We start from the raw sequence: 27,928 nt of genomic DNA, 5'->3' as shown, positions 1-27,928 counted from the left end.
CCTAGGATTATAATTTCTCAATGGGCCTTTTACGCAGGTTCTATTTTGTTGGGGATTTTGCACGGAGGATGCTTCTTTGCTGTTTCCTGCCTGTCCAGTTCTGCAGCAACACAGAACCTTAAGTGTTACTGCGCATTTCTGACCAAAGCTTCCTTTTTGTCCGAGCCCCCAGTCTAAGCAGGAGGCCAGGAAGATGGGAGCCGAGCAGCTCCCACCACCACCAGGGGAATGGGAACGCCCGGAAGATGCTGAGGCCACAGTCTATTCTGAAAATCAGGGGCATGGGAATCACCAAGTGACTGCTACAAACCCAAAGGTCTTTGTGTCTTGGGGATGATTTTATTTGCTTGGAGGTTTTGACTGTATTGAAGTGCACAATGTGCAGGCAGTGCCCAGAAAGGGCAGAAGAGGGCACCAGAGCCTCCGGAACTGGAGTTCCTGGGTCCCACGCAAGAGCAGCCTTTGTGGGCACTTGCGAGTGTGGGCGGTGGTGGTGGAGTTTGGTAGGGCGGAGACCTCACAGTGTATTCCCTTCTGCCTTCACTCCACAAACCAACCAAGCTGCTCGGGAAACCCTCTGTTTTCCCCACAACTCTGGGCCAGACTGAAGCATCTAGCATCCCCGGGCTGTAAAGAATGCCTTTTGTGTGGCCCAGGGCCAAGGTGTGTCCTTAAGCATTTTTTGGGGAGGTGGCATGGGACTGAGCTCTGCTCTTAACGGAGACACTGGCAGACAATGGGAACCCAGGAAGACAGCCCCACGGCTGTGCTTTCTGCTGAGGCAGTTCCTTCAAAGCCTCAGTTCCCCTCAGACACCGAAACCTTCCTCGTCTGTCATTAGTTCCTAAACACATGCACGGGGACGACAGACTTCCTGATTATTCCCAAGCCCCAAAGTCTCAGTTACCAATTCTGCCCGCCACCGCACCCCTCAAAAAACCCGTCTATATCTTAGGACACATGCCCATCAGTTATGTGGCTGTTTCCCCCACAAAATCACAAGTTTACAGCAGGCAGAGGCCAAACCTCCTGCACTACCTGGTTTGGGGATACGCTCAATCACTGAAGGTGTTTCTTTTAACAAAGAAATTCAGGAAGTGGAGATTACAGCTGTTGACCTTTCCACCCATGAAGGCATTCTGCTTGGCTACACTCTGAGCTTCTGAGCAGAAAGCCCAGGCAAGACTGCAGTGCGACTCCCGCGTTCTACCTGCAGGTCACAGGGACAGGGCATTTCTAGACAGGACGCTGGCATGCTCCAGTCGAAGGTTACCATTTTGTCTCCTGGCCAAGTGGATCTGAAGGCGCCCAGAGAATAGCACCTGTGCTGGCAAACGCTTGGCCACACCAACGAGGCTGCTGTCCAGGAATCGTGAGAGCTGAAGAGACATGACTAATTTTGACTAAGGTGCTTTAGGCCCTAGGGACAGGTTTGTACCACCAAGTTTCCAGTTCTCAGTTTCAGGGGTCTTCTAACCCAGGTGTCCAGCAAAATTGCCCGAGGAGCTTTAAATGTACATACTCTTTCTGGAGTCTATCCCTGGCGAGTCTGCCTTTGCCTGGGGTGGGGCCAGAATATTCCCAAGGTCTCAAGGTAGGGTGTCACCTGCCCTCTCCACCTGCCCATGAACAGACCAGCACACTTTGGGTCCTTTGCTCAGTGAGTGTTCTCTTCTGAGGCAGCTACTCCATGGCCAGGAGGCTTCCTTCTTCAGGAGCAGGGCGGTGGCCCTGGGTGAGCGGTCTCAGGGGAAAGTGGTCTCTGCACTGCTCGCTCACGACATCACAGGGACCCCGCCCCCCCCCCCCCCCCCCGCACTGATGAAAGGCTGCTCCTTCCAAAGTAAGTCTGCCTATCCCAGGGCCGCAGTCACCTGAGTGACAGGCTCCCACCGGTTCTCCCCCAATGACTTCATCTCCCTCCTTTCAGGTGAGCGGAGGCGGCAATCCACAACACACCTGAAAGGATGGAAATGGCCTCAAGTTTCAAAAGATTAAAGAGGACGTGAGAAACAATCTGTGTATGTGGAGATGCTGAATAACGCCTCACAGCTTAGAGCAGATTGAATTTACATTTTACTTAAAAAAGGGGGGTGGGAGGACGTACACAGGAGGGTGGGGGTGGGGACGATGATCTGAAACAGAGTTCTAAGGATTTCCCCACAGTAATGGAGTCTGTGTGTCAGGCAGAATTTCTCCTGCTGGTTACAGTATCAACAAGGCTGCAGGCAGGGACCTGCCCGATGGGAAGGGGAGTAAGTTGATCATGTACAAGGTCAGGTCACAATACACAGCATTTTAAGTGATGTAACGCAGTCGCAGGAAAAAGTTAACAATACGAACAGAAGAATAATCAAAGTTTTGTTTGTTATCCATGTACAGCAACTAACTGCTTTACAAAAAAGCAAAATAATACAATATATCATCACTTGTATTTACAATGTAGTAAATAGACTTTTCTGTCAAATTTTACACAAACTATTTACAGGTGAATATACCGCATTTAAAAAAATTGTGTGGCCGACTAAGTGAATTTCTGTATTAAGTCCGTTGCATAACATTGAATAAGACATGCCTCAATATGCTTGGGGGAACTGTAGGAAAAAAGACAAAGAAAGGGAAAAAATCCCCAACCTGAAAAACAAAAGCCAATCTCCCACAGGGAACTTGTAGCCCCTACAACCCAAAGAAGGAGTTGCCGGCTCACATCCCCCATTAGGTCAGTCATGCCAGGGATGGGGGCTGTCTGCATCGTGGTGTCCAGGCCCTGGGTCAGCATGTGCAGGCAAAGGTAATTGGCCAGCGAGGGCTATGTTCCCACCCACAGTGGAGGCCAGGGAAGCCCAGGACAGGAGCATAGTCAGCAGACAGATTACTGCAACACAAACATGGTGGAGTTCCTGGTTTCTTCTAAGTCAGGGAAACACAAATTGAAAACAAGTCACAGAACTCACACCAAATTATGTAAAATGAGCCATTACTCAGACACTCAGTTACTCTCTTGTAATTAAAGGGGAGGGGCAGCTGGTGACACTTTCAGCTCTTAGGTTGGAAAGTTAGATTTTCCTCAAAAGTTGGAAGTTCTGTACATCAGATAAAACTGGAACTCTTCACAAGTTTCTGGGTGTACTGGTCAGAAGCATTTTCATATTTGGAGGTGGCTCCATTTGATCTTTCCGAGGAGAGCTCCAACAGGGTCGGGAAACTCTCGGGAAGATTGCTACATTTCCAAGTTTTCATGTTTTGATGGGAGAAGTTAAGGAGCAGTAATGCCCACCATTAGATGCACCAGTCTCCAAAGAGGAAAAACGAGCAACCGAACTTCCAAAGGCCTCATGCTGCCTGTGGCTGCAGGAGCCGGCGCTGTGGCGGTGTGCCCCAGCAGCACAGCACAGCTGGGAGGGAAGACAGACCCTGGCGGCCTCGCCTGGGCCTCCTGCTGCTTCTAGAGCCAGCGGGAAGCTTGGCCTCAGAGCCTTAGTGGTCTGCTCTGCCGAGTTATTCCAAAGCAGCCTTTACGACAGTTAAAAACAAGAGCTCAGTTTCTGCGTCTGTCTTTCAATAGTTTCCAATGATTCTGTGTTAAAAATCACTACTAATACTAAGGGTTTTTCCTTTCATTTTGGCAAAATGGTTCTTACTTTTCTCAGGACTGTAAACAAATTAAAAAAATTAAATTCTTGTTATTTCTGAATATCAAAAGCAATTTTATTTACATTAACATATTACATTGTTACTGTATGGGTAAGTGTTATATTATTAAAGTCAGAATACTTAACTGTACCATTTTTATTGACTTAGCTGTGGAGTTTAGTTTACTGAAATCCACTAGTGAACTAGCACTACAGGACCCTCCCCCCCACCCCGGTTTCTTTGTGTCTCCCCCAAAGCCATTATATCTTAATATATGAAGGGGACCTGGGAGTAGAGGGAGAATACCTTTTAAAAATAAATATAGTTCAATCTTAAATGAGAGCGTCCACGTACTACTGTGCTAACCAAAGTCACACTGTCTTGCATACTGCAGGTACCATGAAGCAGCTGGAAGGCCCAAGTCCCCCTGGTCCAGCTGTTCTGCACAGCAGCAATCCTAGAGGTCCCGTATCCACACCACGCAGGCTGGCCAGACTTCACAGTGACTAAATGTAATCCTAGTAGATAGAATCCAAATGTTTTGCTAGAGATTCCTGATTTTATTTGGAGGAGAGGTGGAAGATTAAAAGATTTTAAAAAATACATCTTATCAAAGAAATTTATGATAATATACAGCATACTGTTTCTTGGAAAATTATTTAACAAAATAAAAATATCAGCTACCCTAAATCACGTACCATTCCATTTTGCTACAGAGCTAATGGGAACAGCTATGGAAATCTCCTTGTGGAAACAGCGTCAACACTCTCTGCTAATTACCCTGCTCACAATCACTTAAGAAGGAGAAGAAAGCAAGTGCAAAAACAAGTGTACTTACTAGACTTAGTTCAGTCTTGGCTTACAGAAAAAAAAAAAAAAAGAAAAAAAGAAAAAAAGAAAAAAGAACAGAACACCTTCATATGTAAAGATTAAAAGATAATCAATAGGAAAAAAATTACCTAGTTTGGATGACCAAGTATGTATAAGGCCTCAGAACCGATAGCTTTAATTCAGCAATGTTAAGATGTATGTGGTCATGCTTATTTTCCTGTAATTATTGCTAATACTCAAATGTTAGTATTTCTTAAGAATCCATTACAAAATACTAGTTTATCCCCCTCCCCCAAGTACCTGGCTTGTGGCTTTATGGTGTAAATTGAGGATCGACCTCTATGGTTCCTTCAACTTTGTAAGGTTAAAAAAAAGTCCACAGCTAGAAGATTAAATACACTGGGGTTAAAATATTATTTCTCCCCCAAACTTGGTAAGTGAGTAAATAAGACGATCACCTCACTCTGTCAGACAGGGGAACCAAGAAGGCCGCCCTTTCATGCCAGCCTACAGCTGGCAGCAGCAGCGGCCCTGGAGGATTCAGCCGTTCCCACAGTCCATGCTCTCAGTTCAGGTTTGCTGACCTCCTGCTTTCCGTGCAGTTGTCAGAACAAGTGCTCATACCAGACACATGCCAAAGTAGAAGGAAAAACATGAAAGAAAAGCAGCATTAAATTTAGGCAATGCTTCCAAGAGTTGATCGTCTGGCAACATGGCAGACCATATGGGTTCCTAAGACACGAAGTGCAGCAGTGCAACCTGTGGGCCAGGGCCGGGGGAGGGAGGGGCACTAGTGAGAAGCCCGTGTTAGGCTGGCTTGAAGAGGGAAAGAAAGAAAGCGTCACACCATCTTCTTGATGCTATTACGTTTGAAGCTGCCAGCACTTCTTTGCTTCTGCACTTGGCTTGCGGATCCATGGCGAGTTCGTCCACTGTTACAGTGGCCAGTGGTGGGGGAGAGTTCAACGTTCTCCTTGTCGATTCCTGAAGAGAAAGAGCAGCTGGTTACTCCTCCTCTCCTGCTGCTAGCTCTAGGACCAAATCTCATTACTTGTGTGTGAACAGTTTCAGAACATTCCATTTTAATAATAAACTGCTAGGACGATTATAAAGGCCTTGTCATGTACAGACCCTCACACTTTGCTAAGCCAAATTTGCTGTCATCGCAGTAAAACAGTCTAAAAGAAAAAGAGAAGTTGCAAGAAGAGCTGAAGGGAGGCAGAATGAAAGGCTGGCCACAAGGAAACCTAGGCGAGCACCTCCTTCCAGTCATGCCGGAAGCGTCCAGCAGAGGGCAGCTTGCAGCCATGCACCTGCAACACTCACAAACAGCAGCCATCTTTCCGCATATCCATCATTTCAGAAAAGGCATTATGCTTCTCATTTCACCAGCCTCAATGCCTGTTCTGGAGGAATGAGAGCATCTCCTGAAAAGCTGGTCTACTACACAGGCTGTGATGGACTTTTACTACTTTACAGCCATGGCTAGTCAGCACAGTGTTCTCACCCTCAGTCAAGCAAATGACCTCTCTCTGCGTCTGTGTATGTCTGTCTCTCTCCTCCCCTCAAGGTCCCATAATGAATTTTATAAATAATTGAAAACTGGTATTTTCAGAAAGGTGACAAGAACAAAGGAGAGACTGAAAAAGATCTCATCATATTGGTGAAGGTTACAAATGAAGACAGCACTGTCTGAAAGAGGCAAGAGAGGCCATCTAGGCAGTTAACATGATCCCTTACAATCCCTGATATGGACCTTGATCATTGGTTGCTTGACTGATTGAATGACTGATTAAGATAGGGTCTCTCTGCTGGTCCTGGATGTATGAGAACTTGGTATGTAGACTAAGCTGTCCTAGAACTCAAGAGATCTGCCTCCCTCTGCCTTCAGAGAACTGGAGTTAAAGGCACGTGCCACCATGCCTGGCCCTGGATCTTGATTTTGAGTAGGTTTGCTTCTAAAAAGTTCGTTACAGCATAAACTTACGATTGGTGTACTTTTTTGCTTCCCAAGTAGACACTGTACTCATTTCTAGCATAATCACTGATGGGAAGCACTCTGGTACCCAGTTTAAACTGTTCACAAATACAGGAGCAAGAACACCAAGGGAAAGACAATCCATGTGCCAAAAGTAAGGATAAAACAGATGGGGTGGGCAGGTAGGGCAACATCTGTCTACATGGTACATCCTGGAAGCAACTTATTCCAGGTATAACTTTAATTTTTACTTTCTTTCATTTTGTTTTGTTTTATGAGATAGCCTTTCTCTGTGTAACCCTGGCTGTCCTGGACTCACTCTGTAGACCAGGCTGGCCTTAAACTCACAGAGATCCACCTGCCTTGAGTGCCGGGATTAAAGTTGTACGCTACCACACCTGGCTTTAACTTACTATTTGAATTTTAAAAGAACCATTACATTTGGGGAAACATTTCCATTTTGGAGATAATAAATTATGTTACAGGGAAATGGAACGGATCTGTGCAGCAATTTGTAGGCTCATGAAGAGAATGGAACAGGGGATGACCAATCTCTAGATGGCACATCCTTCATTCAGATTCAGTCTCCATTCGGATTCAATCCATTCAATATAGTCCCACTACCCTCTCTCATCTGTTAGCTCCGTGATGCATTTTTCTGTCTTCTACCAGAACCACTTTCTATACCCTAGTTACTTGTAGGCACTAGCTTTTGCCTATAATCATAACCTGTATAAACATTTCTTCAACTAGAGTGAAAACACCCAGAAAGGGACCAATTATCATTCATGTTTTGTTTTCTTATAAAATCTAGCTAATCACTTTCAGTAACTACTGGTTTGAAACAAATGCTCCCACTTTAAAATGTGACAGCAAGAGCCTCCAGTTCACAGCTCTCAAGCACACAGCCCTTGCTTGGCAATATGGAATGCCACCATGTGTATTAGAAAGAGAGGAATATTTCCATGCCAGCTTCTTCCCTCTAAATGAGATAGGTTGTCAGTGCACCTGACATCAGTGTATCCATTCTCTGATGTCAGCACGTGACCTGTGAGTTCAAGTCCAGCATTTCTTCAACTGAGGGTATTTCCTTAATAGGAATCTGTTTGCCACATCTTATTCTCTAATGAGGAAGTCGGGAAGCAAAGTAAATAGGGCATGATAGGGTCCCTAAGTCTAACTAGAGTAAGTGTTTTGGAGAGCACTGTATATGTGCGTAAAACTGTCAAAGAAGAAATAAAAGGTAGACATTATAAACACGTTTCTGGAGTTATTTTTTTAAAGTGATAAAAAGGAAGCATATTATATCAATGAACAGAATCCTAGAAAAGCAGAGCTAGGTAACAGCATGCACCTCATGTCACGTAATTTCCTTCTGAAATTTTGGCCACATTCTTTTCACCTCTAAGATGAAATCTAGAACCTTCTCCACATGCTGCTGTGGGACTACTGACTGCTCATGTGGAGACAGGACCCCTGTGTTGGTACAGGCCTTATTTCAGATCTGAGAGACAGGCATAGCCTTGCACTGCTCCATTCCAGTGTTGTACTCCATGTTCTCATACCCCTAAGGCACGGGGTCCTCCTTCCTCCCATGGGCACAAAAGCAAAAAGCCATATGGTCAAAGGAAGCAGAAATCACCTCCCAAAGGACACAGAGCCGAGGCTTCTGTGTCCCAGTCTGCTGGTGGAAACTCCCAAGTGCAGCTGTACTCAGACAGGTACCCAGTTGAAAGCATGCAGGGCAGCAGACCAGTGCACCCTCTGCTGGGAGCGCTAACAGCATGGTGAACAGTGGCCGCCTGGCTCCAGATGAATTTCAGACACCAGCAGGCATTTGGACCAACACTGTGAACCGAGTGCGCTGGGAAAACAACTGCCAGGCTCCACTCTAGACGCTCCCACCTGCCTCCTGTTATGGCCCAAGTTCCTTGAAGGCAGGTATCAGAACTTGCTTTAGCAGCTCAGCTTCAAGAACAAGGGTACGCCTCGGCCCCTGCTGGAGAACTGGGTGGAGGAAGCTGACAATGAGAAGCTTCAGGAAATATGCAAAGCAGAGACCCTCGTGCAGGCCCTCAAGAGAAAGCCGGGGAGCCCTGAGAACGGTGGGCGGGACAACCTGGAAAGCATGTTTCTGCAGCGCCTAAAGGCCACCCTGCAGCAGATCAGCTTCATCGCCCAACAGGCAAACAACCAAGCATTGACTCTTCCCAATGAAAAGAAGATGAAGCTGCAGGTCTCCTTTCCCCAGACAGCCTGTAGCCTTTCCTCTGCTTCCAGGGCGCCATTTTGGTGCCCCAGGCTATGGGCCCCATTTCACTATACTCTACTCTTCGGTCCCTTTTCTTGAGGGTGAAGCTGTCACTTCACCCTCAGAGGGATGTTCCTGTCACTGTTCTAGGTTCTCCTATGCATTCAAACTAAGGGGCCATCCCTGCCTCAGGATGAGGTGAGGTTGTGGAACAGAGATAAACAAAGAGAACCTGAGAACCATCACAGCTTTGGAGTTAAGGCGATTTACTGAGGGATCGAAAGCACAAAAAAGGTGGGGGAAAATGAAGTCTAATGATGCTGTTGATGTAATCTGTCCAAAGTTTCTCTAGAAAATGGAGTGAACTGTTAAACTTCAAGCCCACTCTGGTTCAGACTTCCTTGCTGTTTTCTACAAACCATAAGGCAAACCTGTCATAAAACTCTTTTCTCCACAGGAGCTGGCAACCATGCTGACGGACATGTTGTCTTCTTTGGGATGCAGAGAAAGAACCTAAGGGCCTCATGTATGCTGACAGCACTCTACCACCAAGCCATATTCTCAGCACTAAGGCTTAATTGGATTAGACTATTTGGATGCGGAAGAGTATAGGCATAATTTCTTGCATACTGTATGGATTTTTCATCTGTCAGTAAACAGCTGATAGGTCTATATCTCAGACAGGAAGTAGGAGGGCAGAGTTCCAGTAGAGAGAGTGAATGCTGGGATAAAGTGAAACATGCGGAGATTTTGCCCTGGACCCTGAAGACAGGATGCAGGAAACCCGAGCATAGGTAAGAGGCCCGTTAGAATAAACGGGATATTAGTTATGAGCAAGTCAGGAAACATGCCTAGCTATACTGGCCTTATAAATGTATAAGGCTTTTATAAATGTATAAACCTAAGAGCTGTTATTTCAGGGAATAAGGGCATGGGTTAAAAAACATGGGCTAAACTAGGCATGGTGGCACACACCTTTTATCCCAGCAGGAAGGCAGATTCCTGCCTTGTTTTTTTCTTTTTTTTTTTTCTTCAAGATAGGGTTTCTCTGTGTAGCCTTGACTGTCCTGGACTTGCCTTGCAGACCAGGCTGGCCTCAAACTCACAGTGATCTGCCTGCCTCTGCCTCTTGAGGTGCTGGGATTACAGGCGTGTGTCACCATGACCAGCTGAAACAATTCTTTTCTAAACAAACAAACAAACAAACAAAAACAAAAAAACCCTCTTCTTCAAAGCCCATGGTCTGCTTCTCTGCTGATGTCCCCTGAGTTTTTGGTTGACCAGTTCCAAGGACAGGACAGCTTCTACTGCAGCTAGAAGTGGCAATTTAACTAAATAGGCCACACTGGCCATACAGTCTACAGGCCCTGAGACCTCATCAAGCAGCAGCTTTCCAAGTACCTGCAGTGCCTATGCCACACTGAATTTCCAGGGACTGGGGCTGGTAGAGTCATGTTGAGGGCCCAGCTGGAGTGTAGAGGAAGCAATGTTTTGTACAAGAACAAGGAGGCAAGGACCTTGATGAGGGAGAGACTGCATGAAAACTGCTGGCTTAGAGCACGGCAGAGAAGCTTCAGGGGGGATGAGGAAAGGACAGAGGGAGTGATGTCCGGAAGAGTAAAAAACAGGGGGAAGCCATTAGACACTGGATACTTAATCCCTTCCCTGGTTTTCAGAAGGAAGCTGGCTTTTTTTATGGAAGTACAGCCATTAGTTTCCCAAGAATAATCTGTAAATAAGCAGAAGCTGCCGACTCTTGTAAGCACAGCAGGGTAAGTATCTCAGAGCATCAAAAGGGCCTCTTGAGCACACTGCGCCACTCTTGATCCCTGAGAGCCCTCAGAGGCAGGCAACTGCCCCAACAGATCTGTTGCTGTGAATGTATGTAGGATATGCACACAGAGCTTTCTCTTTTGTTTGAGACAGTATCATAATATAGTCTAGCTTGGCCTGGAACTCACTATGTAGCTGAAGATGTCTCTCTCTCTCTCTCTCCTCTCACTCTATATACTCATGCATGAGCCACAGCATGAAGTCTACATTTTGGGAATGGAAGGACCTTTGGGTATGCAAGGACCTCTATCCAAAATTTTCACTGGCTTCAATTATGGTTATCTTCTACAAAGCAACACAGTATTAATTTTGTATTTAAGAAAAAAAAGAGAACTGTGTCTTAGAATCTGTTATACATCACAAATCTGTAAGAAATAACTTTCATTTAAAACTCAATACTAATTACCATAGGCAAAAATGATCAAGCCCTTGTATTCAGGATATGCTGAAGTAGGGCCTGGAGAGGTGGTTCAGAGGTTAAGGGCACTGGCTGCTTTTTCCGAAGACTTGGGTTCAATCTAACCACATGGCAGTTCACAACTGTCTGTAACTTCAGTTCTAGGGGATCTGATGCCCTGCCCCTTCCCCGAGACAGGGTTTCTCTGTGTAGCCTTGGCTGTCCTGAAACTCACTCTGTAGACATTCATCTTAAACTCAGAGATCCACCTGCCTCTGCCTCCCATGCTGGGACTAAAGGTGTGCGCCAGGAGGTACTTCCTGCCTCCGTCTCCTGGTGCCAGGACTGCAAGCACGTTATCACCACAAGCACCTTTTAAAAACGTGGGTTCTGGGGATTGAACCCCCGTCTTTAGGCTTTTAAGGGAAGCATTTTAAAAACCTACTTATCTCTGTAGCTCCAAGAGGTTATCTTCTTTTAAGGACTTTTTGTCTGGTGGTTTCCCTAAACCCAGATTTTAGGCTGGCCAGTGGTCAATGGACAGCTGACCTCTTCCTACCAGCAATAAAGTAAGGCTGTGACTACTAGATTGTGTGTATGTATTCGATGGTAGGCTGCATGGGAGATATACAAGTAAGTTCTAAAGGTAATGTTAGTATAGCTGGTAAAAATAAAAAATTAAAACAAAACAAAACAAAAAACAAACAAAAAAATTTGTGTTCACTTTAGGTAATGTAGCTTAGTGTGTGCTTTTGGGCCAATCTCTGTGGATACTAAACATCACTACACATTCCCCTCTCCTCTACACAACTTACTGAAAGCAGACAGCTCTGAACAGTAACAACATTCAGTTACATAGTAAAGGAATGTAAAGTGAACCTCAGGATGAAAAGGAGCAGAATCTGCTACAGTCTGACCATAAGGGAATTCCTAATGTTAGGATCATTCTCAAAGTCACACAAAGATCACATTTACTGACCTGGGGAATGCTGGGAAGTTGCAAGTGAGGTCATGGAGTTAGAGAGGTTAAGGTTGGCAGTGATGCTAAGCTGGCTCTGCAGTGCAGGCGGGTAAGGAGATGTGGGTGTCAGGAGGGACTCCTCACTGCTTTCTTCATCAATTCCAGGCAAGTACGTGTCAATCAAGGCATCAAGAAACTTAACAATAAGCTCAGCATAGTCTGGGATTTGTGTTTGCTGTAATGGAAAATAGGACATTAATTTAGCTCCATTAAAAAAAAACAAAACAAAAAACAACAACAACAAAAAAAAAACTTCCCTCTGAAGCCAAAAAAGGCTAACTTGATATCTGGGGCTTAGCCGACTGTTTTTCTTCCTTTGTATTTTAGATCATTAAAAAGGGGGGCTGGAGTGGTATTAGAGACAACTGTGGAACTTACAGCTTGGAATTTTATTTAGTTTCCCCTAAAAGCTTCCAGACAAACCTGCAAGTTCTGAAAGCCATGCACAGACAGTTATTGAACACCTAGACAATGCAGTCCGCAGTAATGATGTCTAGCTAATGTCCCAAAGCAGAGAAAATGAGCAGAGCATCATCATCCCAGCCGCCATTCAGATCCCACCCATGAGACACAGAAGCTCAGCAGGTGACAGCCACCACCTGTTAAAAACTCCTGCATGGCACATCCTGTGCATGTCAACAAATGTTACACATAAACTAAAGCCAACTCTTAGAACTGTAAGAAGGTATAAATAACTCATCTTTATTTAACACCCCTGTATCTAGGACACTGTGTGTGGGGTGGGGCAGAAACCCTGCCTTCAAGGAACTTCAGTTAAGAGACCACCTATAAAAAATTAAATACAAATTCATATAGTGTACCAACAAATGCCAGTCAAAGAAAATGAATAGCAAAGAACAAACCCAATACAATAGATGTAAAAATGTTTCCCTGAGGTAGGTTTTAACATGCACTGCACTCTTTGCTAGTCACAAGACAGGTGTGAGTTATCGTCACATGTACAGAGGTCTACAGGCAGACAAGTTTTATAGAGGTTTATCACACCTTTCTGAGAAGTCAAGCCTAATTTAAAATAAAAATTAATATATCAACATATTTCCTCTTTGGAAAAAAATCTTTCTAAAACAATATGTTGCTTTTGAGATATTATTTTGGTTTGAGGCTAGCGCATGTTCTCAAACAGGTTCGTGAATATAGCTAAAGACCCTGGCTTACCCAAAATTAAAGAAAAATATTGTTTACCTTTGAAAAGGGTCCTGCAAACCGCCATAAGCCATTAAAACCAAAACCTGCAAAACATCAAACGCCACTCTTACAACAAGCAAGGCAGCTCTAAATAGCAACGAAAAATTAAGCTGTATAGCAGACAGATGAAATCTATGCATATATATGACATTTAAAAATGAATATCAAAGATGACTAAAATGCCCTTAAAATAGATTTAGCATTTTATTCATTTATTTGTCTTTTTTTTTTTTTTTTTCGAGACAGGTTTTTTTTGTGTAGCCTTGGCTGTCCTGGACTCGCTTTGTAGACCAGGCTGGCTTTGAACTCACAGAGATCCACTTGCCTCTGCTTCCCTGAGAACTGGGATTACAGGTGTGCACCACCGTGCCCAGTTTAGATTTAGCATTTTAATGAATGGTCAAGCAGTTATCACATTGAACATATAACTAGAGTGAGAGGATGGCATGGAGAGAGAGGCATGAACAAGCCTATCCCTTAGGCAGAAGGCTGCAGGGGCGCTTTCTATGGCAGTGCTACAGATGCAGGCTCATCAAGCATCCTCTCCTATATACTTAGTTACTTTGTAGGTAAGACGTTTGGTACTGTGGAGGGGATTCCTCATGGTACACCACACTCTGCACGATTCCATGGATCGGATTTAACAAATTTGGATCTTGGCACAAAGACAAGAGGGTATTGATCTTAGAGTCCAACAAATTGTGCCTAAAAAAAAAAAAAATAAACAGAGGAACATTAAATAAAAAGGTTTATTGGAAAGCATATAAATTCCATAGAACAATGTGGCAAACCTGGAAAGAGTGCTTTTAACTTTCTGGTGCTTTTCTAAATTACCTCATGAATGAATGTGGGCGGGGGGGGGGGAGTGTGTGTGGCCTTTCATTTTAAGTCATCTGGGAAAATAGAATAAAAGCAGATAACTATTAGCTATAACACAACCTTGTCAAACTCTACAAGGAGAACATTTTTCAAGACAGGCTTGTTCGGTTGCAGTTAGCACATACTCTACCCTCTCTCTACGGTTGTTTGTTTCTATGCCCTTAGAGGGTTAGAATGACATTTAATGTTAATCAGTGCCAAATCAGAAAGGCAAAATTAGTTTGGAAGGTCTAGAATGTGGAATATTACACGAAATTGTTTTCAAACCAGCTGCAATCTATTAAAAGTCTATTTAAAAAGCCAACACCTAATTATGCGAAATTCAGAAACTTTAAAATGAGATTAAACAAGGCTGAACACTTACAAACTACAATGATGTACTCATGTTTATGAACTAAAGTGTAACTATAGTATCTAGCTGTTTGACATAGTTAAGTTGTTTCAAAATGTCCAAAAATATGTTCATTCAACTTCCCCTTTCAGAGGCATGGAATTTTTCCAGAATTTATCTCAGCAATGAAACCATTACCATCCACTTTTACATAAACCATCAATCTAGCAGTGCTCCTTAGGGACCTACCCTAGTCAATACTCAATCCATTACCAACTTCCATAATTCTTATCTCTACCTCTCCTTAAATTCCAGATACTGGCCTCTTGGAGTCTCCTTACTACAATCTGCCTGCATCTGGTTCTTCTAACTCACTTTCAACATAATAGCCAGAGTCTTCAGCATCTCATTGCCAATTAAAGATCTCCCAAAGCTCTGCACTGTACAAAGGACTATAACGCGATATTTAACAGAGATGTGTGCACAGGCTTTCGCCAGACCTATGCCCTAGATCCATCCTTCCCCTTGTTCTGCTTTCCACACAAAGGTCCTTTTTAAAAGTTTCTTTAATCTGCCAACAACTGTCCATCATAGTTGTCATTTGGCAAATCCAGGAAGAACTCTCAACTGAAGAACTGCCTCCATCAAAATGGTCTGCGGAGCATTTTCTTAGCTGCTAACTGATGCAGGAGGGCACAGCGCACTGTGGTTTGTGCCAGTCCTGGGCAGGTGAGCCTGGGTTGTGTTAGAAAGGTAATTGAGCAAGCCAGTAAGCAGCATTCTTCCACGGTCTCTGCATTAGTTCCAGTCCTGGCTTCCTTCAGTGAGTGGACTCTAACCCATAAGGTGAAATCAAACCTTTCTTCCTCAAGTTGCTTTCCTTTTTTCAAAAATTTATTTTATGTATATGAGAGTTTTGCCTATATGTATATCTGTGTGCCATATGAGTGCCTGGTATCCACAGAGGCCAGAAGAGGGCATCAAATCCCCTGGAACTGGAGTTATGGACAGGCGTGAAGCACTGGGTGGATGCTGTGAGTTGAACAAGGGTCCTCTAGAAAAGCAGACATACTTTCAACTGCTGAGCTATCTCTCCAGACCCTTTCCCAATATGTATTGGTCAGGGTTTTATCCTACCAAAAGAAGTCAAACTAGAGTAAGTGCTTTTAAGCTGAAAGTGTTGAGAGTAAAACCAAACTCCTAGATACGGGGTCAATTCTATTTATAGAAATTCTACTAAAAAGAAAAGCAATGGCTAGCAAGATGGCTCAGTTGGTAAAGGTGACTGCTGCCAAGTCTGATGACTTGAGTTTGATCTCCAGGACCAGCACAGTGGAAGAAGGGCACTTACTCTCTAAAGTAGCCCCTGACCTCTAGACGTGTGCAACAGTAGACATGCATGTGTGCACTAAGAACAGGTGTTCAAAAGAGTACTTTGGACCACCCCTCCCACCCAAAAAAGAAAGCCAACCATGTAGGCTGGTTTAAATATAGCAACCCATCAGTTTGCTCTTGAGAAAACTGTACAGTACTCATTAAGCTAACCTACTAAAATAAGTCAGCAAGATTAGAAGAAAAGGGCTTTGTAATAGATAGGCCCAAAGTAACTTAGCCATTATTAAAGTATGGGATTAAAAAAAAAAGGTTTCTTTCTCTTCTCAGTTATATATATTATTATGCATGTGTGTTTGCTTGTGCAGGTATATGAATGTATGTTCAGGGTGTTGGGAATGGAACTCAGGTCCTCTGCAAAACCATACATGCTCAGAACTGTTGAGCCGTCTTTTCAGCCCCACAACTTTGTTTTTTTGTTTTGGGTGTTAGGGATCAAACCTGGGCCATATTGCAGTCTAGCTATGTGCACTTGTACAGAGCTGTAGTCTCAAACTCTAAAACCACGAGTCATCTCTATGATAAAAATGTTAGCTATAGTCCCCTTCTCTGCAGGTAGTGGACATCGCTGAGAAAAAGATTTTCTACACTTTCACAGAATGCCTGACATAAAGACAGATACAGAGGCTATTTATAAACAATAGGAGGTACTTACACGACGGGAAACACTTTGGGAAACACAACACTGGCCTCTGCTAGGTATTCATAAAGTATTCGTTGATCAAATTCATCTGTAGTATATTTTACCAGTGTAGCCTGCCAAGATGCAAACAAGTAAACATTTTTATGTTGTGGCTGAATCTTTCTATTTTGGTGATGTGAAAACATCTTCCTTTCATGTTTGTAATATTTAAGGGCCTGCTAAGAGCAGACTGAAATAAAAATTTGAGGGGGAAAAGACCCTGAGAAAGAGAAAATCCTGCCAGGAGAGGTGGTACACACCTTTAATCCCAGCATTCGGGAGGCAGAAGCACATGGATCTCAGGGAGTTCAAGGCCAGCCTGGTCTTTATAGTGAGTTCTAGGCTAGCCAGAGCTACATAGTGAGACCTCGCCTCAAAAACGAATGAATGAATGATGCAATGAATGAATGAATGAATGGGGGGGGGTTCCTTACCAGAACAGTAAGAAGCAATGCTTGGATCTTTGGGTCAGTAAGTACTTCTTCATCCAAAAGAACATTTGACTCAGACACTGAGACTTTCCGTAAATGAGGGTGCTGCTGGGAGGAGGAAATCCTCTGGGTTTCTGCAGTAGGATATGGATTAATGTAAGTGGCTGCATTAGCAGAGCTTTACTCAGCATATTTTAATGTTACATCTTAAATTCAACAGTTCTTTAACAGACATTTTAGTTATCAATAAATTACTATCATATGGTTACTATGCATTAATGTAACAGTCAGCTAGTGATGTTCAGTGCTGCACTATCATATATGTGTCTATGTGTGTATGCACACATGCACAGAGTAACTTTTTTTTGAGGCGTGGTCCCACTATGTCTCTCTGGCTGCCTGAAACTGTCTATGGAGACCAAGCTGTGCTTGAAGTCATGGAGGTCCTGGTGCTTCCCCTCCAACTGTAGTCCAGGCAGACCTCAAGTTTTTGATTCTTCTTCCTCCGCCCCTTCAGCATATTCCACTGGCATTTGCCAGAACTGGCCAATCACTTTTACTGCTAACTAAGGGCTAGAGAGATCTGAATAAGAGTGCATGTTTCTGTACTGTACCCTAAAGATCATGAGGCCTAGATGGAGGCAGATACACCTCCACTGTTGGCAACTATTTATATTCCTTATCAGCTTTGTTTCTCACCCATTTCATAGTCAGTTTCTGCCACTCTTCTCATTTTGGGGGGCGTTGTGATCCCTGATTCCATTTCTTGTCTTTTAGGAGCCTTTGTGTCTGATATCAAATGATCAAAACTTTTTCTTGTTCCTATAAACAAGTCACAGAATAAGACAGTGCATTAACCACAGTGCCTACAGACGGTATTATTCTAATTACCAAAGCTTCACTCAAGGGCTTAAATCAGGATGAGCCATCCCTGGTGCGGAATTCCTCGGCATCACTCTCCTTTCCTCATCTAGGGGTCTGGCCCCATAGTTTTCAAGGAAACGAGGCTCCTTACTGGTCTAAAGGAACTTTAGATTATATTCATTATCCTGAGAATAAACTAGAAGAACAAGTTTTGGTAAAAATATAAGAGGTAGATTTTGGTTGGTGGAAAGCAGAGAAAAACCTCAATGGCCTCTTCAAGTAAGGAAACTGGGTTGATGTCAAGAAATTGTCACTAACGGATGAACAATTTCCAAACATGGGTAAAATTAAAGTCAATTGTTCAAGATATGCCTGCCTGGAAGTACTAAGAATTAGATACACAAGGAGACACTTCAAAGGTGCAGCATGTAGGCCAGGCTTACACTTGGCTTGAGTTTCCCAATCATGTATACTGGTATTTAAACGTCTTTCTCTTATTTACGTAGAAGTATCTATAACAGATAATGTGGAATTTATCTGACTTTGCTCTTTACACTCAGAATGTCTCTTCTTGGAGCAGTTCTAAAAACAATCTAGAGTTGAGTTTGTAGCTCAGTGATACACTGCTTGTTAGCGAGTGCAAGAACCTCAGTTTAATGCTAAGAAGCGCGCGCACACGCACACACACACACACACACACACACACACACACACACACGGGAAAAGGAAAAAGTCTGAAATGTATACCTTAAATAAATGAATTCTTAAAACCAGAATTGAAGCCAATATTACAAAATCTGACAAGTGAATATTTGACAAATACAATGTTCTGTTGACCTCACGTACTAAGACTAATAATTACAAATCACAAATATACGATGCTGAGAGGTTAAGTGGTTAGCCTGAGGTTAGCACATTAAGCGCTTGCACTGACCAGGCTGGAAACTCCAGTTTCTTGAAACCCATTAGTGCTTTCTATAGTGCTTGCAGTTAGGCTGCCTGCCACTATTGATTTTGTTCTACCTTCTTTTACTTTGTGCCAGATTCTGGATGACTTCCTTCTCTTACTACAGCTTAATTATCTAACTCTTTAAATATTTGTTTGTTTTTTGAGACAGTCTCTTCTATTATGTAACTCAGGCAATCTTTGAACATGCTATGCAAAGCAGGCTGGCCTCGAACTCACAGAGATGTGCTTGCTCCTAGGAGTGCCCCATCACACCCAGCTCTGCTCTGAAATGTATGGTGTGCACTGTTTTGCTCTCCTCAGTCGCACAGCAACTCTCCTGCTCCTCAGGGCCCACCAGTCTCTGGTAACCATTTTGTCCTTAACACTGATGAGCACCACATTTTATCTGCATATTAGAGTAACATCATGTAATGCTTGTTTCTGTGCCTGGCTTATTTAACACAGTAACCTCTAATTCTATCCATATTGTCACAAATGACAGGATTTCATTTTTATGGCTATTGTTTGTAGACTTGCAAAACTATGCTCTCTTTATCTCTATTCTTTATCTATTCATTAGCAGACACACATTGAGGTTGTTTCCTTTTTTCTTTTCTTTTTTGCTGTTTGTGAAGAGTCCTTCAATCTACACAGAATGCAGCTATCTTTTCAACACTGGTTTGAATTCTTTTGGATATACACTTGGTAGTAGAAAATGATGGTTCTGGCCCAGCCAGGGAAGTGTTATTTAGTTTTATTTTATTTATCAGCGGGGTCCACTCTGTAGCTCAGGCTAGTCTGAAGCACATTGTGGGGCTTAGGCTGGCTTCTAACTTGTGTTCCTCCTGCCTCTACCTCATGAGAATCATAGGCAGCACAATCATGCCTGATTGTCAGTTTTGTTTTTTTTTTAAGATTCATTTATTTATTATGTATACAGTGTATGTACTCCCGTGCACCAGAAGAGAGCACCAGATCTCATTATAGATGGTTGTGAGCTACCATGTGGTTGCTGGGAATTGAACTCGGGACCTCTGGAAGAGCAGACAGTGCTCTTAACCTCTGAGCCATCTCTCCAGCACTCCTGACTGCCAGTTTTTGAATCCAGAAACCTGTCATTTTTCACAGTCTTCTCTCTTCCTATCTGATTTATCACTCTTTCCTGTTCATTCTCCTTTGAAAACATACCTCGTATAGAGGTCCTGCCTTAGTGTGCGCTGGCACAGTATTTTCCTCCCTCACGTTGCTGAATCAATCCTATAAATGGTCCCCTTGAAAAAGAGCTCTGTCCACATTGCTATCAGGAAATTGTACCAAAAATGAAAACTGCATCTTATTGCTTCCTTATTAAAATCTCTTTTGGATGTATGATATGACAAATCTCTTATCATGGCAGTCTTTGTTACTGTTTTGAGTTAGGATCCCTCTACATAGTTCTGGCTGTCTTGCAATGCACTGTGTAGACCAGGCTGGCCTCACAGAGATTCACTTACCTTTGCCTCCAACTGCTGTGATTAAGGCTGAGCCACCATATCCAGCCATGGCAGAATCTTTCACAGTCATATTCTTCTCCAGCCTTATTTCCCCAGTTTCCCTATGATGCTGTGCTCTACTGCTCACCCCTTTCCTCACTCACCGCATTTCTCTCTGATATATTCCCTTCCTTGTTCTGTGTCTACCTGGCTAGCATGTATTAACTCTCTTTTTTTTAAAATTAATTTTATGTGCATTGGTGTGAGGCTGTCAGATCCCCTAGAACTAGAGTTACAGACAGTTGTGAGCAGCCATGTGGCTGCTGGGAATTGAATCCAGGTCCTCTGGAAGAGCAGCTTTTAACTGCTAAGCCACCTTCCCAGTCCCCACACTTGTTAAATTTTTATGATCTGTCTCAAATATTACCTCTTAACTCCCTAAGAGCCTGTGTTCCTTCATCAAAACATTACTGCTTTAATGCCACTTGACATGTACTATTGCCATCTGCTGATTTTAAGCCACAACCACCAAAAGATAATTTCCTCTTTGAAGGGTAGAGACTCTATCTTTTACACCTAGAACACAGTTTGAGTAATTCAATACTGTATTTTCTCTGAGGTTAATTTTTCACTTACAACTTCCTTGGTATGAAAACCCATAATTACAAAACACAAAGTAACCAGGAAACTCCTGCCAATTACTGATGACAAAGGATTAACAGAAAGAAACTCAAACAGAAGGAAGGTGACAGACTGTGTAACAAAGACGGACATTTGTTTTTCTCCTTTCAACATTTACTGGAAGGTTATTTGTGTTACACTTTGTTGTCTGCTCACTAATTTCTGTATGAACACAAACATTTTCACAATACGACCTCAAGGTACTAAGTATGTTTGCATGGGTAACTGAAACCCACACTCATATTTTTGATCACTGATTACACACTCCCATATCTGACTAACAATGAAAATGGCAGTCAAAGAAAGGCAAGCACTGCCTCATACTTGCTCTGTGGGTCAGTGAATGTTCTCTTTCAGGAATTCACTTATCAGTTACAGCACAGGAGAGGGCTTAGCATTGTACATGCATTTCTCATAGGAATGTTGACAGAAGTGAACAGTGTTAACTGCCAAGAATCACATCTGGGCCGGCAAGATGGCTCAGTGGGTCAAAGGGCATGCCTTGTGGCTTGACAATGCCCAGAACTCACATAAAGGTGGGAAGAGAGAACTGACAACACAGGCTGCCCTCCAATCTCCACCTGTGTGTGCTCACACACAGACACAAACTTCTAAAAGTAATATTCTCTTATAGAGATTAAGAAAATACCTTGCATTTTTGTTATTTCAAACAAAGTACAGTGCTGGTTTCAGATCTCAGCGATATATTCTGTTTTCAAATCACAATTAGGGAAAGTTAGCATTTCAGATCCTAGTACAGCTATGCCTCCTTTCTTCTAGATGTCTAATGACTCTAAACTACTATCATCTGCTGCCTCCAAACCAAAAGCCACAGTACTTGAAAACAGAAATTAAAAACACAGATATAAAAACCAAATCAAACTCAAAGTCTCATTCTCATTTCTCTATCTGAAAATATGGCTGAACTGAACTGGTTTGTTAAAATCAAACTTATAAAAGCCACACAAGGGCTGGAGAGCTGGCTCTTAATCACCTGCAGCTCCGCTCTTCTAGAGGATCCAGGCTTAGTTACCAGCAGAATTCACTGAGCTCACAGACTGCTGTAACTTCAGTTCCAAGGGATATGATGCCCTTCCGGCAACCATGGCACCAGGCACACATGTGGCACACACTCATACAAAGGCAGGCAAGGCACTCATACACATAAATGAATTAAAAAATCACAAAGGATTTTATTAAATCAAAGCAGCAAATATTGATAATCTAAATAGTTTCAAATAATTTTCCAAGAGAGAAGGTAACTAAGCATTTTTCACAGTAACAACAATGTAAGAATTTATATAAAATTAAGATAAACTAACCAAGCAATTTCTTTGTGTTGGCTTGAGAAGGCTGCCCCATGTCCAAGCTCATGGATTTTCTGGCTCGAGGACTGGTCTGGCCTACAGTTGGGTAGGTAGCTGCAAGGTATCCTTCTGAACCTTTAGGAGAGGACCATGGCTGGTTCTCCTTTAGTGTCCTGAGAGATTTAAACAATTTAGAAGAATTAATTAACAAGAAGGTGACAAACATAATCACTGTTGACTCATTCCTATTAGTTATTCTGTTTTCTAATGATGGCAATTAGTTTGAGAACTGCACTTTAAAGTGCTATAGGACACAAAAACTTTTTTTTTTTTTTTTTTAAATAAGTTCCCATTAAGTTGCCCAGGCTGGTCCAGAACTTGCTATGTATTCCAAATTGGTCTTGAATTTCTAGTCCTCCTGCCTTAGTTTCCAGAATGCTAACATTGCAGATATGTACTATCGCAGCTGGCTCTTCCAGTACAACTCCTAACTGATAATCTTGGACAGGAAGAGCTATACTACATAATTTTGTTAACTTTTTTCTTTTCTGCTGTACAGGGGTAGATCCAGAACCGCACATGTGTATGACAAGCGTTCTACCTCTAAACTATACCCTGAAACTCCTAACTACTTATGTATTTATTGATTGAGATAGAGTCTCATGTAGCCCAGGCTGGCCTCGAACTTGCTATGAAGCCAAGGACAACACTGAACTTCTGATGCTCCTTCTCCTCCCAGGTGCTGAGAGGATAGGTATGTAGCACCACCGTCAGTTTCTGCAGCACTGGGGCTGAACTCAGGCCCTTCTGCATCTCAGAAAAGAGTCCTTCAGCAACTAAGCTACATCTCTAGTCCCTATTTTGTTTGTCTTTGAAACAGGGCCTTATGTAGCTGAGGCTGGCTTCAAGCTCTGTATATAACTGAGGATGACCTTGAATTCCTGATCCTCCTGTCTCTATTTCCTAAGTGTTGGTACTACAGTCATTTGCCATCATGCATGGCTCCAAACTTTAATTTGACAAGTAAAAGTTTCCTAAATTTTACTGTGTACATGTTTTAAAAATATATACATCTGGAATGCCTAAATATGTCAATCTAGGACATGTATTACCCTACATATTTGTTATTTATTGTGATAAGAACACTTATATTTTCTTAGCACTTTTCAAATACGTAACAAACACACTGTCATTAACTGATGTTGAACTTACTGAATTGAGTTATATAATCAGGGAAAATAAAGTCTAATTAGGCAATTATATTACTGCATTATTTAAAAACCTATAAAATTAAGTTTGAGAATTAAACTTTCCAGAACACAGACAACTAAGTTACTTTTTCCTTTCCATAACCAAAAGAAGGGTCAAAGAATTAAACACAAGGGAAAGACTAAAAAAAAGGCTACAATGTCTATTGGGAAGACTTGCATACATTGTTGAAGGCTCAGTCGCTTCCTTGGGGGAGTCTTTTTAACATAAAAAAGCAGCATTTTAGTGCGTTTAATGATATAATCTCTCAAAAATCACTTTCCTACGTTCCAAACCTTAAAGATATTTTTGTTTAATTTACATTCTAGAATAATCCCCCAAAGATGTCATCTTTATGTAACTTTGTGTCATACTGGAAAAAAAACCCTACATAAACCAATGCATAATAGTAAGCATAATTTTATGATTCTGTCATGTAAACCTACACTATAAGAGCTCAGTGTGGTGGTGGATACCTTTAATGCCAGAATTTGGGCAGGAAGATCTCTGTGAGTTCAGGGTCAGCCTACTCTACAGAGTGAGTTCCAGACCAGCCAGAGACACATGGTGAGACCTTGTATCAAAGCAACAACAATAAAACTACACTATAGAAAGGTATTTAATGTTAGTGACATTAATATATAGTGCATGTAAATGTTTTTTTTTCCAATCTATATCACTTTAAAAATTTCTTTCTGTGTAGGAGTATCTTTGCTTGCATGTATGTATGTGCCATGTGTGTGCCTGGTGTCCAAGGAGGTCAGATCCTCTGGAACTTAAGCCACAGACCATTGTGAACAGTCGTGCAGGTGTTAGGAACTGAGAGAACCCAGGTTCTCTGCAAGAACACAAGAGCTTTTAGCCACTGAGCCAACTCTTCTTCCCTGCATCACTTATTTTTTTATCATTAGGCATGCACTGATGCTTGTATTTCACATTAGATTTTTTTCTCCAGATCCTTTTCTGCAACCGAAGATGGTCTTTCCAGATGGTCTTTCTTCATTATTCAAGTGTTTAGTGTTTAATGATAAGATCAGAACAGACTGGAATAACTTTAACATGACTATTTAAAATACTGTGCACCTGTAGAGTAAGTTTTTATACCTACACTTGCTGGACCATCTAGAGCTGCCACTCTGCTCCCTTCTAGATTATTTTGGTCCTAGTCTCCATCACATGGAAACTGAAGCCTGACTATAATTGTGTAACTATGAGACCATAACCACTTACCTATAGCTAGGGTCACTGTGATGAATGGGATATGTATCCATAGGAACATTTTCCATTGAAATATCAGTAAGAAGAAGGGACTTCCTATGCTTGAGGCTACAGCGACTTCGAACCTCTTCGGACACTGTGAGTAGAGCTAACAGGAAAAGGAAAAACAGATTAAAAAACCGTAAAAAGTACGAGTGTGACCTAAAACAGGATCTATTTCTTCCAAACTTAAGAGGTTTTTACTATTACACGTGCACATAAGACGCCCGGGGGAGTGTGAGTCTGCAGTGTGTAAACATGCAGGACAGGCCCATCTTCAAGCTTCCAGTCTGCTTTGGAAGACTGCATACACATGAAACACGCAGAGAAATTTGATAGACACCTTACTTTCTCCAGCACCTGATCACATATGTGCTTTCAATAATCACAAAAAGCAGGCACAGCATATATCTGAAATGAATATTCTGGGATGTAAAAAGGTTGCATGCTTGAAGCAAAAAACTTGGCAAAAATGGAAATTTGCTAAAGTGAGAATGGGTATCTTCCATCAAATCATACATCAAACTACATTCTCTGAGTAGGATACAATAGAGAAATATCAGATAAGACATATAGAAACAGTTTAGTAAAACGATGGGAGACAAGACAGGCATCCCAGGTAAAATAGCACAAAGAATAAATATTAAAGAGGCAGAGGCCCTGCAGGAGACAGCAAGTGATTGGTTTGTAACAGCCTGTCCATTTAGCAAGGCTATAAAAAGTGATGCTTATGAAATTTAGATAGAGGACAGAATAGGCTACGAAGGTCGAGGGTAATAGGCTCAGGCAATTTGATTTTAGCACATTTCAGATTCCAATGCAAATTCTTTTATAATGAACACTGTTTTGGCAAAACGTTTACAACTTTAAATACCAAAGGACTAAACTGTGAATGTTCTACTTGGCCAAAGAACCAGCTGCAGAGGCCCACAGCGAGGCATGGGAATCTTTTGGTGATTCTGATACAACAATACAGTCAGACTAATTTTGTCAATTTTGTGCTTTTACCTGCTAAGTAAGCCACACTCTGTGTATTCACCTCAAATTTGTCACAGTTTCTATGTTTGTTAACGAGAGTTAGTAGTGTATGCAAAATTCTGACTGTTCTTGCAACAATGGCAGGTGAAGGATGCCTGTACCCTAGAAAAAGAAAAAAAAAACAAATAAGTTAATTAGTCCATGAACAAATGTCTGAGCTCTTACGTTGTGACAAGTAACTCTACAAGAAGAATTCCTGCTAGCCAAGAAGCCATTTGTGAAGATAAACCATAAACATATGAAGTTAATTATACGTAAAATTAAGCACCTCAGACTGTGTAGACTAAACCGGTGTTCCCTGAAGCCCTAAAGGAGAGGACAATAGGAAAGACAGCAGCATTATTGACTTTCCATTTCCTAAAGAACCATAGAGGTTAGAAATGAATACCAACAGAATACCAACAGACACATTAACGTTCCTCTTGAGATGTCATTTGAATTACTTAAAAAAGTGTTTCTTCTTTGGGGCTGGAGCAATGACTCAGCAGTTAAGAGCACTGGCTGTTCTTGCAGAAGACCAGGGTTTGGTCCCCAGGATCCACACACCGGCTCACAACCACCTACACCTCCAGTTCCAGGGGATCCAGTGTGCCTTCTGTCCACCTCAGGTAACAAGTACATGGGTGCTATACATACATACAAATAGGCAAAACACTCATACACATAAATCTTTAAAGATTTCTTTTTCCTTCCTTGTTTTTTGTGTTTTTTGAAGCAGGGTCTCACTATGTAGCTAAGGACTAGTCTGTAAGGACTAGGTTGGCCTTGAACTCACAGAGATCTACTTGCCTCCGTCTCTCAAGTGCTGGGAGTAAAGGTGTGTACCACCAGGCCTGGCTTAACATTATTTATTTATTTCATAGATAACCACCTTAATAAAGCGTGGCTATGAAGCTATGAAGTCGACAATGAGCAGTTAAGGCAAGGTAGAAAGTGAATTAGCTCTAGTCCAGTTGGAGATGGTTGGCTATAAAAACAGCAATGAAAACTGGAAAAGTAGTACCAGAATGGCAAGATTTTAAGGTACACAATAAGAGTACTGATGGAAAACATGCTAGAAACAAGTTGGAAGATCTATGATCATATCTGAACATCAATGTGTAAACTGGAAATCCCTTTATCCTTTGGTAATGCTGGAGACTGAACCTATGACCTTGGACATATGTTCTTTAACTGAGCTAATCCCTAATCCTGTGATTAAATTTGTACAATAACATTCTGTAATACAATATAATGAAATAACGAATGTGCAGTGTATCATTAACTAATAACACAGCAAGTAAGTCTTAGGAATTTTACTATCAATTTCTTTGCTCTTTTAAGATCTGATATGAAAATTAGGTTCTAGTTAAACACTTAACAATTGAAACACCTCATGCAGATACAGTTTTTATTTTAAAGTAAAACATATGGGTTAGATAAGGGCAATTTATCTCAATTTCCTTTTAGTTATTTCTGGCTTCTGGATACTACTTCATGAAACATCCTAACAAAAGGCCTCTTTACCTTTTAAGAGGTGTCCAACTAGTGCAAAGTTAAAGTTAGAGTTGAAATTGAGTCCAACAAAATGATCCATTTGCTTGCAGTGCCATTCCAGAGGATTCCGGATTGCCATAAATACCTCTTCTGGACTCTATTAAAAACAGGAAACAGATAGTTAATGGAGTTCACACAGAGGTTTCCCCTTTCATCTTCCAGTACTAGAACCCCAAGTCCACATCTATATTTATTCATTCCTGGCTCAGACACTTTGTTTAAAAACTCACTTTGTGTGTATGTGTTGCACAGCATGGCATGCTAAGTAATTCTTTAAGTTTCAGAGGAATTAATTTTATATAACAAACCCATATAAGAACATTTAGGGTACTATAAATTAGCTGGTGTAAGACAATAAAAAAAAAGTTAAGTAATAAGATAGTGGAAAACTCAAATTGCTTTGATGTGTGTGTGTTTTGGGGGGATGGGGGTGCTAGGGACTGAACCCAGGGCCTTATGCATGCTAGGCAAGGACTCTAACCACTGTGCAGTATCTGCAGCCCTACAATACACAAATTTGAAGTTGGCCTTTGGAAATGGGATGTCATCTATCCCAGGCTGGTCTTGAACCTCTATATAGCAAAGGCTGGCCAAACTCCTGATCCTTCTGTCTACACCTCTCAAGGGCTAAGTGCTAAAATTACAGCCATCAGCCATACAATGCCCAGCTACTTTTGACTGTTGATCTCGACCTCAATAGTGGCGTCTTAA

At 42.1% G+C, this 27,928-nt stretch overlaps 1 protein-coding gene across 6 annotated transcripts in view; it reads right to left on the bottom strand.

Moving 5' to 3' along the window:
- Positions 1-2,063: 2,063 nt before the first annotated feature.
- The window catches only part of Nf1 (neurofibromin 1), a 236,566-nt gene continuing 210,701 nt past the window's right edge, over positions 2,064-27,928 (bottom strand). For 5 of the 6 annotated variants that reach the window (XM_055620212.1, XM_055620216.1, XM_055620214.1 and 2 more), the window contains 11 exons: positions 27,188-27,314; positions 25,652-25,783; positions 24,617-24,752; positions 22,154-22,311; positions 17,565-17,687; positions 16,869-16,999; positions 16,408-16,508; positions 13,713-13,855; positions 13,148-13,194; positions 11,903-12,119; positions 2,064-5,448 (listed from right to left, as the gene is read on the bottom strand). In XM_055620212.1, coding sequence (XP_055476187.1) covers positions 5,306-5,448; positions 11,903-12,119; positions 13,148-13,194; positions 13,713-13,855; positions 16,408-16,508; positions 16,869-16,999; positions 17,565-17,687; positions 22,154-22,311; positions 24,617-24,752; positions 25,652-25,783; positions 27,188-27,314 — 1,458 coding nt within the window. In that variant the 3' untranslated portion in view covers positions 2,064-5,305. Of the gene's footprint in view, positions 5,449-11,902; positions 12,120-13,147; positions 13,195-13,712; positions 13,856-16,407; positions 16,509-16,868; positions 17,000-17,564; positions 17,688-22,153; positions 22,312-24,616; positions 24,753-25,651; positions 25,784-27,187; positions 27,315-27,928 lie in introns of those variants that run through there. The other variant, XM_055620215.1, reaches the window with a different exon arrangement.

The sequence above is a fragment of the Psammomys obesus genome, unplaced genomic scaffold (assembly GCF_907164565.1).
Source record: "Psammomys obesus unplaced genomic scaffold, mPsaObe1.curated_primary_1811, whole genome shotgun sequence".
NCBI classification, from domain to species: Eukaryota; Metazoa; Chordata; class Mammalia; order Rodentia; family Muridae; genus Psammomys; species Psammomys obesus.
Note: the sequence above shows the minus strand (reverse complement) of the source record. Positions and strands in the feature narration are given on the sequence as shown.